A 20283-nucleotide genomic window follows, 5' to 3' on the forward strand; every position below is an offset into this window, starting at 1 on the left:
ATATGATGTTGGTACAGTAATTGTAAAGAGTTACCAGACTTGAGCAATACAAGCTATATTACAGGTTTAGCTACTATACAAGGTATTTTATTTTTACAAATAACTTGCAGCAATGAGTAATAATGCAAGTCTGTACTGGCAGTATCTCCATCACAAGTGCATGCCTAAAGTACAACTGTTCAGGGCCACTGCTGTGAGTTTTCTTTTGCCATAATGAGTAACGTAAGCATAATGTAAAACCAGAGACAACAGTAAAAAGATCAGACCTTTCACAAAATGATTTGCAATGTGATTTATAAAAAAAAACTGTGCTAAGGTTGGGGCCTTTCACTGAAATAGAATTTTACCTTTCTCCCAATGCACAATCTCTTCCATGAATATTTGAATGTTAATATCAATGACTAGTATAAAAACTTCCACAAATAAAGAGCATTCTTCCTCTATATTTACATGCCATGTTAATGTGTAAATAGCACAATCATTGCAAATAAATTACTATTTGCTTTTGGAGAGAATCTGAGTTCTCGGTCTCCATTATTTAGCTCAGTAACCAAACAATGAAAACCATTTTATTCACTCATAATATGTTTGACATGCTATGAGTATTTTGATGATACTTAACAAAAACCTTCATTTCCTTTTAAGCCATGGTCACTTTCCCTCTGGACTGGAACTTCATTTTTTATATCCAAATTGGAAATAGTTGTTATGCGTTGTTGCAATTATACAGGACCTTGGTGAGGCCACAGCTAGAATATTGTGTGCAGTTTTGGTCTCCTTTTCTGAGGAAGGATGTTTTTGCTCTCGAGGGAGTGCAGTGAAGGTTTACCAGGCTGATTACAGGGATGGCGGGACTGATGTATGAGGAGAGATTGACTAGGTTGGGATTGCTTTTGCTGGTGTTCAGACGAATCATAAAATTCTAACAGTACTAGACAAGGTAGATGCATGGAGGATGTTCCCGATTGTGAGGGAGTCCAGAACCAGGGGTCACAGTGTGAGGATCTGGGTAGACCATTTAGGATGGAGATGAGGAGACATTTCTTCACCCAAAGAATGGTGAACCTGCAGAATTCATTACTACAGAAAGTAATTGATGTCAAAACATTGAATGTATTCAAGAGGTGGCTAGATGTAGCACTTGGGGTGAATGGGATCAAAGGTTCTGGGGAGAAAACAGAATTAGACTATTGAGTTGGATGATCAGCCATGATCATGATGAATGGAGGAGCAGGCTCAAAAGGCCAAATGGCCTCCTCCTACTCCTATCTTCTATGTTTCTACGCACAATTGAGCTCAAACTCATTCTTATTTGGTTCCCTCTCAGGAACCATTGCTGGCAGGATGAAATGCAGTTGCAAGTAAGTTTTTTTAATTTTAAAATGATATTAGTGAGATAGTGTTTTTATTTCAGGAATTCTTTTCATTGTTGAGCGTTTTATATAATGAAGAGTTGAGGATGTGGAGGTAATACTGAGATAACTCACATCATGTTGTAAGTTAATAGGAACCGTGGAGCTGGCCTCAAGCAGACCTTATATGTCAAGAGTACTTACACAGCCTGGTGTTGCAATATTAATAATGAATTCCCTGCTATTTTCTAGTGTTACAACGAACTATTAGTTTCAGGTAGATGTAGAATGAAAGACAGCAAAATGGCAAATTGTAGCACCATCCAAATCACTTGATTTAACTTTCATACTTAATTTACAAAACTATGAAAGAATTTTTTTTGTTGTTTCTTCTTTAGCCTGAAAGCTGATTAAGTAAATTATCATGAGGTTTAACAATTCAGCTTAAACTGGAGGTCCTCTGCTGCAGAAAGACTACATTCATTCATTGTTTGCTTCTCCACAGTTTCATATCTACATTCCACAGATTCATCCCAGTGGTACTGAAGGTCCTCTCTGTCACAGCAAGCTGCCAAAGGAGGTGTCAGCTAGGAGCCATTATCAAATGAAGCTGAAAAGAAAAAAGAATAGAGAATGAATGAAACTGACAGAAATAAACTGTACATTCATACTTAATTCTTGTACTCGTTCAGTTGGTGCAAGTTCACAGAACAGGAAGTCAGTTGCCCATTGTGGTATGTCTACTGAACCACATAATTGGCTGCATTCTGAACACCTATTGCTCCCATTCATCTTTTTCTCTCCTGCTGGAATATGGTTTCAACAGTACTTGGAATTTCCCAACGGCTTTTGTTTAGGGGCAAACTAGGATTGAGCATTCGTGGGAGAGCATCAGGAAAATCCTGACCTTGTTCGCATCAGCACAGACACACTTTCTAAGAATGGTCACTGAATAAGCAATCAAGATTGGAAACCGGGCACATCCTAGTTTGGGACTGTTTGTAGCACCACAGGCAAAATGACCTAACTCAGCACACACCTCACATTTCACTGCAACATTGAAACCTATCAAGTTTACCATGGCAGAAGGTGTAAACAATTGTAAGAAACAAATTCCAAACACTGCAGCAGCCATTTAAATTCTTACTTTGATTTCAGCTATTTGACAGGAGCTTTGTCAATAATAGTATTCAGAACAGAAAGTGACTGACCATAAATTGTACAGCAGCATCATTGACAAGAAAGTTGGCATCTCTTATATAGTATAAAAACTATGGTCAACCTAATGATTTAAATCACAGTAAGAAGTCTCACAATGCCAGGTTGAAGTCTAACAGGTTTATTTGGTATCACGAGCTTTTGGAGCGTTGTTCCTTCATCAGGTGAGACTAACCTGATGAAGGACCCAGGTTCAATTCCTGCCTTGGGTCACTGTCTGTGAAAAGTTTGCATGTTCTCTCCGTGTCTGTGTGGGTTTCCTCTGGGTGCTCTGGTTTCCCCCCACAGTCCAAAGATGTGCGAGGTTAGGTGGATTGCCCCTTAGCATCAGGGGGACAAGTAAGATAAATACGGGAGCTGCAGGGATAGGACCTGGGTGGGATTGTTGTCGGTGCAGCCTTGAGGGGCTGAATGGCCTCCTTCTGCATTGTAGGGATTCTATAATTCTATCCATGGATTCAAGTGATTTATGCCAACTTTATTATTGCTAATAAATCATCACTTGTGCAATTTCCCAGCAACCAATTGCTATGCTTCTAGCCTTCTGTGATAGAATCATGTTTTGCCTTTAGACAGGGAGGGAGAAACATAAGGCAAGAGAGAGAGTCCACAGAGTGTGTGTGAATGTATGAGAGACAAAGAGAAAGAAAGCGACAGTGATAAAATTAAAGACAGTTACAATGAGAGGTATAGTCACACAAAGAAACAAATTTGAGAGGGAGAACCCTAGCACAACAGCAAGAGATAGTGCTTGGGAGATAGGCCGGAATTTTCCAGCCATTCCTGCCCTATTGCCGTTGCAAGCGAGGATGGAGAATTTACTGCTCAGCTCCCTTCACTGCAGGAGGACCAGTGTGGAAGAAAAACAGAAAGGCAGGCAACTGGATTTTACTTTCTCCCACTGGGACATTTTTCTTTGCGGGGCAGTGGGGGCACTTAGAGTAGGCCAGCTGGTTAGCCCACCACCTTCCCGCCCATTCCTGAACTGACCCCCATAATACTCAAGGGGGCGGGTGCAGAAATCAGCAGCCTGCCGAATGTTTGTAAATAAATAATTAAAAATCTATTACCTTGGTGGCAAGCCTAATGAACTGGACCATGCCAAATTACAGCTGAGGTGGTAGGCGGGTGGGAGAAGGCGGGCTATTATTTTGTAGCCTTTATGAAAAATGTAGGAAGGAAGGGATGAGTCACCTCATTACCTCAGTGCATTGAGGGCACAACCCCCGAGATGTCATCACCCCCCCTTTCCTTCTGTACCATCTGCCCCCGCTTCCCCCACTCCCAGGGCTCTAGGATCCCTCCTGCCTGAACAGTCCAGAACCAATCTTTCAGGGGCAACCATTCACTTTGTTCATCCTCTTTCTTTCCCACTGTTAAGCTCTGGCACTGCTGGGGATGTTGGCTAATCAGACTGGCAGGCAGCTCTTGAGGGTGGGGTTTCCTTCCACTGACAGGTGGAAGTCCTATTCTCAACCACTTTTGCCCACCCAGAAGTGTGTTATGGTCATGGGGCGGCTTCTTCTGGGTGTGTCAGCTTCCAGCTGGCTTTCCCTCCAAGAGTTCAAGCAACCCCCAACTCCCCCTCAAACCTCAATCCAGCCCACACCCCCAAACAGTCCACACCCCACCCTCTCTAAGAATCAGCCCAGAAATTCAGACACACAAAAGTAGAAGACAGGACCTGTGGGTGAGATAAAGTATTAGATTTGCGTTAAATTAACAAGATTCCACTTTAAGGAAGTCTGGATCAGAGGAAGTGGCAAAGTCAGCATGCATTACTTGTGCTGTTTACTACTTTTCATTTATTAATTCTGTGGTGTTATATCAAATCTATAGATTTTTTTATACCCAAATCATTGAAGGCGATTGGTTTTAAAACTCACAACGGCATGCATGTTGATAACACATACAAACCCTGCTTCACTATAATCAAGTACAACTTTACCAGCTGCAAAGCCATCAGTTTGACAGTCAGCCAAATACAATTTGTCTGTCAATTCAAAATACACTGCAGGGGTCTGTGGCCCATATTTTGCATTCAACAATGAAGCTAGCCATTAACCTTCAAAAAAGCAACGGGCAACGATCTAGCGATCTCTATACACAGATTTGCTCTTTCTCAATATCAGTTTTCAAGACAGTGTTTTCAGTGTTATTGTTTTCAAGACAATGGGATCGCTGGGCATCTCAGCAACAGTGATATCATCATGCAGACTTTGCAGGCAGTCAGATGCTAGTATCCTGACTGACAGCAAAGCAGGAGGCAAAATATACTGAATTTTGCACGACTGATTAACAGCAAAATAAATGTTTAGGACATACACGTTGATTTAAGGTATAGAGTAAAATATGTATAATATGCAAATATAAATATACAAACCTTTAAAATATATTTTAAATTTTTTATCATAAATGTGGTAGCATGACCCCTTTAAGGGAGGGGCAATTCCTGAGGGCCACATGATCAGGCCAGACCCTATGGGGAAGTAGCATGTGAAGGCAAGCTGCAAGGGCCTAGGTCAGAGGTTGGGGAGGAACCTCAGTTGGAGCCAGGGAGGAAAAGAGAGTAGAGGTGTAGTACAGTTCTGTCAGACCCTTGATTGTATATATATATATACATATTGTTGGTAATAAAGCTTTTGTAACTTGAAGCCACAATGAGTCATCTCTGAAGTCATTACAATATAATGGAGAAACTTGGAATTCCAAAAAACTATTTCTTTTCAAGAACAGTGAGACTAACCAGCAGCAATTCTGAATTTGGCAGACTGTTAGAAACTCAGATACACTTCATTCTACAGGAGCAGGGAAACCTGGGTGTATATGCGCATAAATCATTGAAGGTGGCAGGACAGGCAGAGAGAGGCATTCAGGTGGGCATTAGACGATTACTTGAATAAACAAATGTGCAGGAGTACAGAGAAAAGGCAGGGGAATGGCACTAAGCAATGATGCTCATTTAGGGAGCCAGTGTAGACATGATGGAGCAATTTGTCCCCTTCTGCATCATAACAATTCTGTGATGCAAGCGTTTTTACAGCAAGGGAGAGATAGAAACCCCAATATTAAGGGAGAAATTGGATATGGACAAATGGTGTAATGATACAGCTTACAATCCCCTGCTGCAAAGTGGAAATCCTGTTGCATATGAGGCTAGAGGTTGTGAACAAAGTCTAGACCATCACTCAAACCAGCCTCCCATCCATTCACACTATCTGTACTTCCCGCTGCCTCAGAAAAGCAGCCAGCATAATCAAGGACCCCACGCACCCCAGACATTCTCTCTTCCACCTTCTTCCATTGGGAAAAAGATACAAAGTCTGAGGTCATGTACCAACTAACTCAAAAACAGCTTCTTCCCTGCTGCCATTAGACTTTTGAATGGATCAACCTCGCATTAAGTTGATCTTTCTCTACACCCTAGCTATGATTGTAACATTCCATTCTGCACTCTCTTCTTTCCTCGTCCATATAGATGGTATGTGTTGTCTGTATAGTGTGCAAGAAACAATACTTTTCACTGTATACCTGTACATGTGACAATAATAAATCAATTCAAATCAATGTAAGGAGGATTTGTCCTACTTGGCACTGAACCTGTCCTCCTTTCAAGGTGCTAATGTGACATGCCTGGCAGGAGGTAGCAACCAGACTCAAAATGATGTGCATTATCTGTAGAAAGTAGCAACCATATAGGAATGTAGGATGGCATGCTTTATAAAATCTGTCAAGGTGCAGCTAACAAATGGCACCAAGTAGGTAGAGGAACCAATATTGCATGTAGCAGACTGTTGTCCATCAACCTGTTACATTTTAGTTACCTCTTCTATTTGGGGAAATACAGCAGTATGGTGACATACTCCAGTACGAAAGAATATGAAAGTTCTGAACAATGTTTCAATATAATATTTATATATATAACTGCACTGGCTGTGAGTGAACCACAGGCATATAGTTGAAGGCAGTGGGCGACCTTACTAACTAACGCCCATTGCAACTGTATGTTCCAACTTAGCTGCAGGTGTCTGTGCTGCAGATGGCTACATGTGCCACAACTGGCTGCATGCCAACTTTGAGTCAGCTGAGGCAATTGTCTTTGATCACTGGCAGCCAGGCATGCCAAGATTGGTTGATATGTCCTGGTGCTTGATCATTTGTTTCAGAAATGAAACATATTGAGGCGCATCTAAACTAAACTTGGGTTTCCAAAATTACCTGGGAAATATTAAACATTTCCAAAATTTGGAGAAGGTGCCAAAGGGTAACAAACAATCCTTTCATTAAATTTGTGCTTTCTTTGAATTTAAGAGACAAAATGGGCACAAACACTCTTGAACATAATAAAGCATGTGATGGTACTTGTGCAAAAGTCACAGAACTGCAGCCCAGTAGGCAGTGGGCAAAGGACCTGCTCTATCAATTCAAGATTTTTGTGTCTCTGGCAATTTTTCTTTCATGAAAGTGCAGTTTCAATGTTGTTTCAGAGATGCTTTACTGATGCTGAAATCTTGCTGCCTTTTATACTGATACGATCTTATGGTGCCATCAATGACGCACCACTGTCATGGCTTCCCAGCAGTGAGGGGTACATTCAATGGGAAACTTATTGACAAGACGGGACTATAAGATCCCGTTTTGCCAGCGAGGGGCATGCCACCTCCCACTGCCACAAAACACCCTGGAGGGGGAGGAAAATCCCAACTTTAGCCTACAAGTGACTGAAGATAGGCAGCGTGGCATAGTGATTAGCAACACTGCCTCACAGCGTCAGGGACTTGGTTCGATTCCCAGCTTGGGTCACTGTCTGTGTGGAGTTTGCATTTTCCCCGTGTCTGCCTGGGTGCTCCGGTTTCCTCCCACAGTCCAAAGATGTGCAGGTCAGGTGGACTGGCCATAGATTTGGTAGATTGAACCAGGGCAGGACTTACTCAGTTAATAGTAGGGCTTTGGGGAGAGTTACAGAACAAAGAGATCTAGGGGTACATGTTCATAGCTCCTTGAAAATAGAGCCATTGTTGGACAGAATGGTGAAGAAGGCATTCAGCATGCTTGGTTTCATTGGTCAGAACATTGAATAAGGAGTTGGAATGTTTTGTTGAAGTTGTACAAAACATTGGTAAGGCCACAGTTGGTGTACTGTGCAATTCTGGTCACCCTATTATATAAAGAATATTATTAAACTAGAAAGAGTGCAGAAAAGATTTACGAGGATGCTATCGGGACTTGATGGATTGAGTTATAAGGAGAGGCTGAATAAACTGGGGCTTTTCTCTCTGGAGCATAGGAGGCTGAGGGATGATCTTATAGAGGTTTATAAAATAATGAGGGACACACATCAGATAGATAGTCAATATCTTTTCTCAAAGGTAGGGAAGTCTAAAACTAGAGGGCATAGGTTTAAGATGAGGGGGAGAGATACAAAAGTTTCCAGGGGGGCAATTTTTTCACACAAAGGGTGATGAGTGTCTAGAACAAGCTGCCAGAGGTAGTGGTAGAGGCGGGTACAATTTTATCTTTTAAAAAGCATTTAGTTAGTTATATGGGTAAGATGGGTATAGATGGATAAGGGCCAACTGCAGGCAATTGGGATTAGTTTACGGGTTTTAAAAAAAGGGTGGCATGGACAAGTTGGGCCGAAGGGCCTGTTTCCATGCTGTAAACCTCTATGACTCTACAGTAAATTTCCCCTTAGTGTCAGCTGGACGGCTGGGCAAATGCATGGAGTTATGGCAATAAGGTCTGAGTGGGATTGTGGTCAGTGCAGATTTAATGGACCAGATGGCTTCCTTCTGCACTGTAGATTTCTATGATTCTAGTTTCGCTAAAACTAAATCATGACCTAACTGTGTCAGATAACTGAGAGGCTTCAACACAGCTGGACAGAGAATATCTGTGTCCTGAATACCAAATACTTTTTAGGGTATCTTGTGGATGGTGCAATTGAATTGTTTTAACAAAACTATACCGCTGAACTCGAGTCACTTGTAGACTATGTAAAATCTTTCTGAAACATGGGGAGGGGTGATTTTACCATTGCATTGCACTCGTTTTCAGGCGTGACGCGGTGGTAAAGTCAGGCATAAACCGTTTATCGCAGTTGATGCCAGTTTTCATGACTGGCGCCATTTTACGAGAACTGCATTTCCGGTGTTGTCAGCCTCTCACTGGAAATGGGTGGAAGGTAGGTTAATATATGGAAGTGTATTATAATGCTGTTTTACATCTGCTGAGCGAGCCTGGTGCTCGATCTTCGAGCCTGCTCCCTTTATGACTCCACTGGGAAAGATTCACACCGGCAAGGAATAGACGGGCTCCCCAGGAACAGGGAGCAGTTGACTTAGCCTCAGTGGTGGAACCGGAGGCCATTGAGGCCCCTCGGGGAGGCTGTGAGCAAGAGGGTTGCCCCTTGGGCAGTGACAGACTGGCAGTGCCACCCTGGGCCAGTGGGGGCCAGGACAGTGGGGCTGGGGCCAGTGGGGTCAGGGCCTCTGGGGGAAGGGGCTATTGGGGCAGGGCTAATGGGGGGAGGGGGCCCATTGCCTCTCTGCAGCAATCGGTGGGGAGACGGAGGGTCTACAATCGGTCTGGGCAGCGGGAGGGGTTGGCAAGAGCTATATCTCGGGCCCCTGCGATTGCAGTGCAGTGAACTGCTTCAGACAGCCTGCACTAGCAGGGACCTGACAGCTCTCTCTTTTCTGTCAGACCCCTGCTACTGCTAATGCGCATGTGCAGCATCAGAGGCCTGCACATGCAAACTACCTCCCTCTGCAGGGTTTTTGGCATGTTAAGCTCCACCCACAGGCTTTTGCAGTGAGCAACAAATTTGCTAATTTTTTTTTTCAGGCAGAGTGCATATGGGGGGTGGGGGGGGGGGGGGAGCGGAGGAGGGGGAGGTGGTACTGCGGGGGGCTGGGGGGGGGCGGTGGTGGGGTTGCTGAAAACACATCCAGAAAATGGATCTGTAACACTCCCAGCTTCAAGTCTGGCCAGCACTTAGAATAAAGATGGTAAAATTGTGGCCATGAAGGCAGAGGGGATAAAAACCCACTCCCATGAAATAATACAAGGAAGTTCTCGGGTCTGGTCCCTCCTGTGTTGTTAGTTGAAATCAGGGCAGTCGAAACTACAATGGGTTTTGATGCCCTTTGCTTAAACTGGGGAAAATTAGCCCAATTACCATTTATTAAATTAGTATGGGGAACAAGTGTAGATTATTGATGTAAGTTAAATTTTTATCATATAAAATAAAGTGCCTCTAAATGTAATATGCAGTGATATTCTTTCCACATGAATAATGAAGAAAACTCCTCCCCCAAAAGGCTATGGATGTTGGGCCAATTTAACATTCCAAGACTCGGATTGGCAGATTTTTTTAATCAAATGGTATCAAGGGAGATGGAGCAGTGACAGGTAAATGGAGTTGAGATACAGAACAGCCATGAATGACTGAGCAATCTTGAGGCTTATTCCTGCTCCAGTTCTGATGTAGCCATTTCTGGCTGTTTTCTTTTGACCTGGAACCTAAGATTTACAAGCAGCTGCCACCCACAAACTTTCTTCAGCAGCAGTAATTAATCGCCATTTGACTCCAGGATGTGTTTATTTACAACAATTAGACTTTGTGACCTTGAAGAGATTGCCACATTAAGCACACCTTAAAAGCTGCGCATTACATGGTGCGCACTTCTGTCATTATAAAACAAACATCTTCAAACATACCCTGAGGAATACCTTGGGGGAGCCTTTACTTGATTCAAAATTCTGCAACCGTGTTACTGATAACTAAAAATCTAAAAAAAAGCAAAGACAGTACTTATTTCAAACTGTCTAACTTGTCACATGGTGCTATGAAGTTTTAAATCCCAAGGATATTATGTAAAAGCAAAGCATGTAACAATAGCGTTCAGAGAGCTTTCAGTCTTCCTGGTAATTTATGGAATAAATCAGGGTAAGTCAACTTAGAAGGTGCAATGCTTGAACTTTGATGTTCACTGCACCATACTGTGGAGTACCATTACTCGCAAACTGCCTGATTAATATATAAAATCTAGCCATGTTATCTGCTCTTAATTTTTAGCTAGTTCTCATATCTGGCAAAAGAAAATGCAGAAAATACTGATGAATAGAAAATGTGTAAACATTTAGAAGTTTAGTAATTAACACTAGTTTTATTAGCTAAAATATCAGACATTCCAATATTCATTATTCTAAAATGATGAGATTACAATCTTTCTGGCTATAATGAGATATTTAAGGTACGATGGAGCCACTTTTATTATCTTTATACTTTGGGTAGAATTTTACCGATACGTCTGCCCAAGTTTCGCATGATCCTGCCTGAGGCCAAAGAGAATGCCGTTCTCCAGGCCAATCCCGTCCCCGGAATCAGGGCTGGCATGTCAGTAAAATTCCGGCCTTTAAGTACTTCAGAATTTTATTTAGATATAGTACAAGGGCAGAGGAGTGGACCATTTGGTGCCTCAAACCTGTTCCACCATTCAATGAGATCCATCCACTTTCCTGGTCTCCAAATGCTTTCAAATCCACTTTGGCATCCACTTTGGTAGAAATAATAGTAGGAGGGATTATTATTTAAAAGGCGAAAAGCTGCAGCATGCTACGGTGCAGAGGGACCTGGGGGTCCTTGTGCACGAATCGCAAAAACCCAGTCTGCAGGTGCAGCAGGTGATCAAGAAGGCGAATGGAATGTTTATATAGAATATAAAAGTGGGGAGGTCTCGCTGCAACTGTACAGGGTACTGGTGAGGCCGCAGCTGGAGTACTGTGTGCAGTTCTGGTCGCCTCATTTGCGGAAGGATATATTGGCCTTGGAGGGAGTGCAGAGAAGGTTCACGAGGCTGATACTGGAGATGAGGGGGTTAGCCTATGAGGAGAGATTGAATAGACTGGGTCTGTACTCGTTGGAGTTTAGAAGGCTGAGGGGGGATCTCATAGAGACATATAAGATAATGGAGGGGATAGATAGGGTAGAGGTAGAGAGATTCTTCCCGCTTAGAAAGGATAGCAGAACTCGAGGACACAGCCTCAAAATAAGGGGGGGGGGTGCAGTTTAGATAGGAGTTGAGGAGGAATTTCTTCACTCAAAGGGTGGTGAATCTCTGGAATTGTCTGCCCATTGAAGTGGTGGAGGCTACCTCGCTGAATATATTTAAGTCACAGGTAGATAGATTTCTGATAGACAAGGGAATTAAGGGTTATGGGGAGAAAGCGGGAAAGTGGAACTGATCCACTTCAGATCAGCCATGATCTTGTTGAATGGCGGGGCAGGCTTGAAAGGCTAGATGGCCCACTCCTGCTCCTATTTCTTATGTTCTTAAGTCATTGTCTAGCAAAAATTTATTGATCTCAGATTCAAAATAATTAACTGACCTGACTTTCACTCCTTTTTGTGGGAACAAGTTCCACATTTCTCCAATTCTTTGATTACACTACAGTGAAAAGCATTGTTGCTTGTGTGCTATACAAACAAAGCATGCCTTACATAGAGAAGGAAACAAGAGGGTGCAGAATGTAGTGTTACAGTCATAGCTAGGGTGTAGAGAAAGATCAACTTAATATAAGGTAGGAAGATTCAAAAGTCTGATGGCAGCAGGAAAGAAACTGTTCTTGAGTCAGTTGGTACGTGACCTCACATGGGAGGCTGGTTTGCGTGATGGTCTGGGTTTTGTTCACAACCTTTTCGAATTTCTTGCAGTCTTGGACAGAGCAGTAACCGTACCAAGCTCTAACACAACCAGAAAGGTTGCTTTTTATTGTGCATCTGTAAAAATTGGTGAGAGTACTAGCAGACATGCCAAATTTCCTTGATCTCTTGAGAAAGTAGAGGCTTTAGTGGGTTTTCTTAACTATAGGTCCATGCGGAGGGACCAGGATAAGTTATTGGTGATCTGAACATCTAAAAACTTGAAGCTCTTGACCATTTTCACTTCATCCCTGTTGATGTCGACAGGAGCATGCTATACACTACGCTTCCTGAAGTTAAGAAATGTTTCCAAACAGCCCTTCTGATTGGCCTGGCACTGATTTTAAGGTTCATAAGTTCATAAGAAATAGGAGCAGAATTAGGCCATTTGGCCCATCCAGTCTGCTGCACCAGTCGATCAAGGCTGATATGCTCCTCATCCCCATTTTCCTGCCTTCTCCCCATAACCCTTCAACCCATTACCAATTAACAATCTGTCTAACTCCTTAAACTTACTCACTGTCCCAACATCCACCGCACTTTGGGGTAGCGAATTCCACAGATTCGCAACCTTTGGGAGAAGTAGTTTCTCCTTAACTCTGTTTTAAATTTGCTACCCCTTATCCTAAGACAATGACCTCTCATCCTAGAATGCCACACAAGAAGAAGCATCTGCTCCGTGTCTATTTTATCCATACCTTTTATCATCTTCTTTACCTCAATTTTATCTCTCCTCATTCTTCTAAGTTCCAGATAGTATAGGCCTATACTGTTCAATCTCTCTTCAAATGACAAACCCTTCATCTCTGGAATCAACCTAGTGAACCCCTTCTGAACTGCCTCCAATGCCACTACATCTTTCCTGAAGTAAGGCGACCAAAATAGTGCACAATACTCCAGGGACAGTCTCACCAATGCCTTGTATAGTTGCAACAATACTTCCTTACCTTTATATTCTATTCCTTTAGCTATAAATGCTAACATTCCATTCCCTTTCTTTATTACTTGACAAGGTTCTGACACCTTGTCCTAGATTCCCTCACCTGTGGAAAATATATCTCTCTATCTGCCCTATCAATTCTTTTCATCATCCTAAATATCTCATTCATGTCGTCTACAAGGTTCCAGGAAATACAAACTACATTTGTAGTCTCTCCTCATAATCTAACCCCTGAAGCCTTGTTGACACTCTAGTGAATCCATACTGTACTCCTAATTTAAATTTCTAAGAGGAGATGCCTGGAGCTGTATGCAGGACTTTAGAGGAGGTCTAATCAATGCTTTGCCTTGCTGTAGCAAATTGTCTCTTTGTATGCAACCTCTTTAGTAATAAAATTTAATATACCATTAGTATTTTTGATTATTAATTAAACATACACTGATTATACTAAAAACATATTGAATAGTTTGCACCTAAACAGCGCCAACAATAATTGTGGGCTAAAAATGTATCTGCACCTATTTTAGATTGCAGTTCGCGATACTCCCTGTCTCTCCCTCTCTTCCAGAGCTAATGCCTAAATGTTGAGAGGCAATGGCTGCAACCTCATGATGACAAGGTTGCGGAGGACACCCACTTGCCACAGTGGTATCATTGTTTTAGCAGCTCAATGGTCTGCTCCACAATACTTTTGCTGACTGTACGGCTTTCATTATTCACTCATTGTCCTCATAAGGATGGATGTTGGAGGGGGTCATCAATCAGGTGCACAGGAAGTAACATAGGTCTCCAAGCAGCCTTCCTCTGGGTCTTCTTGGAGGCCTGAAGATGATGTTAGCAGCAGACTGTCTTTAGACGTAGACATCGTGGCTGCTGCCAGGATCGTGGGAAGCGACCAATATGGTGGTTGCACACCAATTGCACGTTGATAGGATGGTTGCCCTTGCAGTTCCTGTATCTCTTCTCAGTGACATAGGCAGCCTGCAGAACCATACGCGTGTAGTTAATGGTTCCCTGTACCATTGAGAATCCCACAATCCTGACAAATCCACTTGCCCGTTGCCAGTCCCTGGATGGAGAGGGCATAATGAAATCTCCTCTCTTTACATATAAGGCCTCAAACATGACTCAGAAGCATACTGGGTGATTTTCACTAGAATCATGTAGAATTTTAATGCAACTGTGACCTTTATGGGAATGCTGCGCTGCCCTTCTTTGAGATGTTAAACAAGGACTCATCTGTCCTCTCAGGTGGACATTAAAAAATCCCACAGCATTCTTTCAAAGATGACTTTCTTGGGTAATATTGATCCCTCAATCATCATCACCAAAACATTTTACTTTGTCATTAACACGCTGCTGTTTGTGGGAACTTGCTGTCACACTTCCTACACCAGTATTTCATTGGCCGTAAAGCACTTTTGCATGTCTTATGGTTGTGGATGTCATGATATAAATGTAAGCTTTTTTTCAGTTTCTTTCTCATCTTTCTGTAGTGTCCACTCCACCAGTTAGTTCTGTTGCAGGGCCAGAGGCACTGCAACTACAGTCCTCATAACTTTTACAGACTTATTGTGTACAGCTGACTAAATCCTCTGTCCTCCATGAATGAATGCACCAACTCACCAAAACAAAATCAAATGTCATTGTTGCATCATATTATCATAAAGTTTATTGGGAAGATGGACTTCTATTTTCTCTCAACAAAATGGACTCCAGAGCGTCATGAGACTTCTTGTGGTCTCTATACAGACAAGGATTAACTTATGTTTGAACATGCCCTGGAAAGTCATTAAAATGTAAATGTCCTCATGGAGGACCTTGCTTGAGGAGGCATCAGGTTACAAGATCATTTGTGGAATTTACACTTACAATTGCCTAAATATTTAAAAAACTCAGATTTAATGGTTCCCCCAGACTTGGTCTGAAAACATGAAATCTAACAAAGAGGGGTTGAAGGCATCATTTTCTCACAAACAAGTGCAAATGGCCACTGTTCATTACCCATTGTGCATGATGGCTTATGACATCAAATCATTTGTGTAGATGATGGCAGTATTGATCCCATGTTCACATGATCAAAACTGGCTTGAGATCCCAGATACTTGATTATTCCAAGCACAGGCCAGGACAAGTCAGTCCGGGACAAGAGCCACAGAAGAGAGATGCCACCCAGAAAAAAGAAAGGACCCTGCCTTGAAAAAGTCACCTTAGGCAGAGAAATGGAGCTTTCTTGTACCTGTGGATTGTAGTTTTGACTACTGTGACTTACCCACAGTTTTTAACTGGAAAGGCAGAAACCTGCTATTACTTGAATTCATCACCAGAAACCTCCAACATTTTTATTCAGTGAAGTGAAACGGAATTTTCAAGCCTGCAATACTTCCAATGATCACCTTGAAAAAAACAATAGTATTGACTTCTTTAGAAAGCATCTTTTTGTGTGTGTGTGTGTGTGCGTGTGTGTGGAAGCGGGTGTTTGTTGTGCACATTTTCAGGTAGTATGAGTAATAAATATTTATCCTTTCTTCTACTTTAATCTTGCCAGAAAGCCTGCTTTGTGCTGGTTCTTTAAAGTTACAGCACTCAAGGTGCTGGTACACTCCTTCTCAGAAACACACCATGTTGCAGTCAGTTAAGAGGTGGGGAAAAAGGGAAATTATCCCACATCCCTCCCTTGTCAGTAACACAAACCACAGTACTTATCTGAACTTTGCCATAGCAGAATTAAGTCAGATGCAATATAGATATCTATCCCTTTAAATAGCAGTGGTGAGGAGGTCCCTCATGCAGAACAACACATAATTAGCTGAGTAGTTAGCCATATGCATACAGCGGGAAATGGAAATCTTGTGGTGCAGTGGGTATTGTCTCTGAACCATGTGTTCCAGGTTTGAGTCCCATTAAGGGCTTAATGGCCAAGGAAGGTGAATTCACAATGTGAGCAAAAGGTTGAGCATCAACCTGCAAAATCCTTCCAACACATGCCAATAGCAGGCAATAAGAGCAAGAGAGACTCCTGGTTAGCCATGTTTGATATAGAGTTGAATCCCGCAAAGTATAAGCCCTTGCAACAGGCTAGCGATCTGTTCCAGGAAAGATCCTGCTATGGGAACAGATGAAAGTCTGCCTTGTGTGTCGTTAGGTGTGGGAAGAGAAAAAACAACAACAACAGCAATAACACACCGGATATGCACAGTCCAAGTTTTAAAAGCAAACTTCATTTTGGCCTGAATGACATCATGATCTGATTACTCCTAATGCTTCATTGTACATATAGAGCACGGCCTCACTATTGCTCTTCCCATAAATAGTTCTTGTCTGATTGATACTTTCACAGGGTCATAAGAACAGCAGTTTGCTTTTCAAAACAGATCCCTGAATGGCTGTTTTTTTCACACAGCATTTCAAGACTCGCCATTGTTACTCTGCAATTCATTGGTTCTGCACACAGTGCACACTGGATGAGGGGGCATAGAGGGCATGAAAGTGCATGGTGCATAGAGAGACCATGGAGGGCATGGAGAAAGCATGGGGTGTGTGGAATGGGTATGAGGGGGCATGGAAGAGGCATGGGTAAGATATTTTAAAGTTATCTATCAAAAGGTTTCTGAATCCAGATTATGCTTTATAAGTTCTCTGAGGGGGCTAAGAACCATATATCATACAGATGGGTGCCTGATTCCTTGAAAATTTTGTAGGCGGGGGGAAGTGAGATGCATGAGATACCTACCTCTGCAATGGAGCCAGCCAGGTTGGGAATGCAAGGTGGTGTGTGCTCACTACCCTTATCCTGTGCCAGTGAAAATTATTGATTTTGAGTTTTAATTGCACTCCAAGTGCTCCTTCGTAGACACTCTTAAATCTGTTAAGGATGTGCTGTAGGTCGGGTTTGGTGTTGACCAATCAGTTTACAACGCACAGTCCAGCTTGATCTTTTTAGCCAAGATCGTCCAAAGGGAGCCAGACCACATGGAGAGGCAGTTTTGCCATTTGTCCACTCAACTCCACCTTGACAATGATATAGCCTTTCTATGGCACAATTTCTGCCATATCTATTTTTAAGATCACATTTACTGGCTTTAACAAAAGATGCTTTAATTTCTATTGATGATCTCAAGAGAGTAAAGATATGGTGGCACCTATGTCAACTTCCATTTTGACCGGTTGTCCACTCAGTGCAGGGACAAACCAAAATCAATGTGATTCCTCTGGAACCATAACATGTTCAATCTGGGCTCTTCATCAGACTCCTAAAACGCCTCTTTCTGACTGCTGTCATTCTCCTCAGTCATGTTATAAATTCTGAATGTGTCTTATTTCTCATTCTTTTTCTGATTACTCTGTTCAGGGAACCCTGATCCCTTCCAACAACCTCTTATAATATGGCCAATCTTGCCACAATTCTTGCACTGGCTGTCCTTGCTTCAACAGTCAGCTGGTGAATGGCCCACTCTGGTACATCGGTGGCATGTCTGCAGTCGGGTATACTTCCTCTGGATGGTGCCCATCTTCTGGACTCTCGTGCCGGTTTCCAACTGTAAAGCCTCTCCAGCTGTGAGCTCCATTGGGACTGCAATTTCCAAAGCTTTTCTTAACCTTAAGGCTAACCTTAAGGTGTTGCTGGAATGCTTAATTTCTTAAAGCACAAGCCAAATGGTCTCGCAGGGCATCATCCAAGGATTCACCAAGCTCACAAGATTCAATGAGGTTCTTCAAGGTGCCCACAAACTGTGAAACATTCTCAACCTGTAATTGGTTTCTTCCATAATAACTGAGCCATTCTGCAATAACTCGCTTATGTTCCTCGAGGGCTTTCACCAATTCCTTAAGAGTTTTGGTACTGGGCTTCTCTGGCTGGACCAAACTGTGGAGTAGGTTAGTCTTTACTTCTAATAGTGCTGAGAAAGTTGGGACTATGGGTTCCAGTGGAATTTTATTTGCTTGTAAATAATATCGGAACATCTCTGCACCAGAGCTTCAACATTCAATTTCCTCATCAAAAGAGCTTACGCCCCAAAGTGACCTGCTATTTTCCTCACAGGTTCAGGAGAACTATGCAGTATTCCTCTCAGCGGCTTCCCTTTTCTTGTTTAGCTAAGTCAATAATTGGAGGAATTAACTGAATTTCCAGAAGAGACACCCTATAATGACTAGTGGATGGGTTTTTGTTCTTCTCACTAACTATGTGTGAGCTCCATAGCTTCCATTTCCCATCCCACTGGCCATGTGCATGGGGACTGCTGACTGGGGTTTACTCACTTAGTTCACCGGTCGGAAGTTGTATCATTGCTGGCTACTGGCACCTTACAGATTTGGTCCCTGTCATGGATCCTCTCTGACCTCTGGGTTTCTTGCCATTTTTATTAAAAAAAGAGAAAAAAAGTCCTGTTTTTCTTTTTCCATGTTTTCTTGATCCTGCCTCATTGCCAGTTTAATTGTTGTGTTGACTGTGGCTGCAGTATGGAGATCTCAATGACATTAAGTGACTGTTGTTTTAAATGGGCCAAGTCACTCACAGTAACTCCCCAAATACATAACACCCCCCTAGCAGTGGGGGTAAACCCCCTGGCAGTGTCCACGTCAGTACCCCTTAGCACTGTCACCTGGCACTGCCCTCTAATGCCAGGGGGAACTACCATGTGCCGGGGGCAATGCCCAGATTTGGCCCTCAACCCCTTGGTCTTCTAAGCATGTCCACACCCCCAGCGTGGTCATCTTGACTGGTTTCTATTTTCAATAATCAGTGGTGACTCGCGCTGGCGTGACACCATGCCGCTGGGGAAAGCATTCCATGTGGCTGGGTGTTACGGCATAAAGCCATATAATGACATTTTAATTAACTTAATTTCATGCAAATCAGGCTAATACCCTTCTGGGCCCACTAAATCTCACCCATAATCTATACAAATGTCCTGGTGTGGCAGATCAAACTGGCAACTCACCATCACCACCCCAAATGCCACCCCGAAGAATGCGGACCCCTATGTCAGAAGCATTTTTGGGAGAAGATTTACTTTTTGTGCATGGAATTAAATATCTGGCACCATTAATTTTCCAATTATTTAAATAGGCACTTTAGAAAATAAATACAAAAGCACTGAACAAAGAGGTTAGGTTCAGTTACCCTGCTTTCCCCATGGGGAGCCATGTAGTAAGTCAGGAATACAAAATCACACAGTGTCAATTCTCTGGCCCATGTTCTCTTTGAGCACTGCCCATGCTGCAAGAGTGGGATCACTAACCCTATCCAACAGCACCTTATCAGATAATGGATAACTGGACTGTGGTAATGGACCAATGTCTCAAAGGTATAGAAATGGGGGCACACATATGCAGAAAAGCCACTGATTTGTCTCAGTTGAGTGAACCTAGATTGAAAATGCTTGCTGCGGTTGGTGTGCTGAAGATGCATGATTGCAGGTCGTAATTAAAATGGAGCAAATTTATGGATGAGTCAGACAAGTACAGTCCTTCAGCACTTCAGAATTATTTAACCCATGACTCCTTCTCAAGTGGTATCCCACTCCCTATGTAAACAAAGACTGAAGGTGAGCTTCAAAAACTGGTAATTGGCTTTGGCACAACGGTGCTATCAAAGCAGATAATTGATCACAACCTAGTAATTGCCCACAAGCATTTTAATAGTCGCTGTGCAAACACATCTACTTTCCGATTATACTTGCCATCCTTATTCATGCACCAAAATACGCCAAATGATATGGCCACCTAACATCAGTAAAATATTTCAGAATGCATTTTAAAAAAAGTAGACTCTCATCACCCTAAACAGTGGCCCAAATGTTCAGCCTTACGTAACATTAACATCCTCACTGTTTTAAAACAGCTCTTCACAGAGGAGAATTGCCATTGATCCTTTGAGAGAATTCTTTCTCCCTCGCCTTCTCCTTCTAAATTGTGTTGTTTAGTTTTGGCCTCTTCCACAAGAGGAAAGATCCGTCTGGTATCCACCCAGTCAAATTCCGTCAGGATCTTACATGTTTCAATAAGGTCACCCTCATTCTTCAGAACACCGAGTTTCCTGTTCAAGCTTTCTTTATAAGATA

The 20283-nt window shown here is 42.6% G+C and overlaps 1 protein-coding gene across 1 annotated transcript in view; it reads right to left on the reverse strand.

Annotated features, from left to right (window-relative positions):
* Positions 1 to 211: 211 nt before the first annotated feature.
* Positions 212 to 20283, reverse strand: part of LOC145353652 (sterile alpha motif domain-containing protein 10-like) — a 95971-nt gene continuing 75899 nt past the window's right edge. The window contains exon 5 of the mRNA XM_080204419.1: positions 212 to 1962. Coding sequence (XP_080060545.1) covers positions 1940 to 1962 — 23 coding nt within the window. The 3' untranslated portion in view covers positions 212 to 1939. The remainder of the gene's footprint in view (positions 1963 to 20283) is intronic.

This window comes from Carcharhinus amblyrhynchos, chromosome 16, assembly GCF_965287045.1.
Source record: "Carcharhinus amblyrhynchos chromosome 16, sCarAmb.v2.hapA, whole genome shotgun sequence".
Classification (NCBI taxonomy): Eukaryota; Metazoa; Chordata; class Chondrichthyes; order Carcharhiniformes; family Carcharhinidae; genus Carcharhinus; species Carcharhinus amblyrhynchos.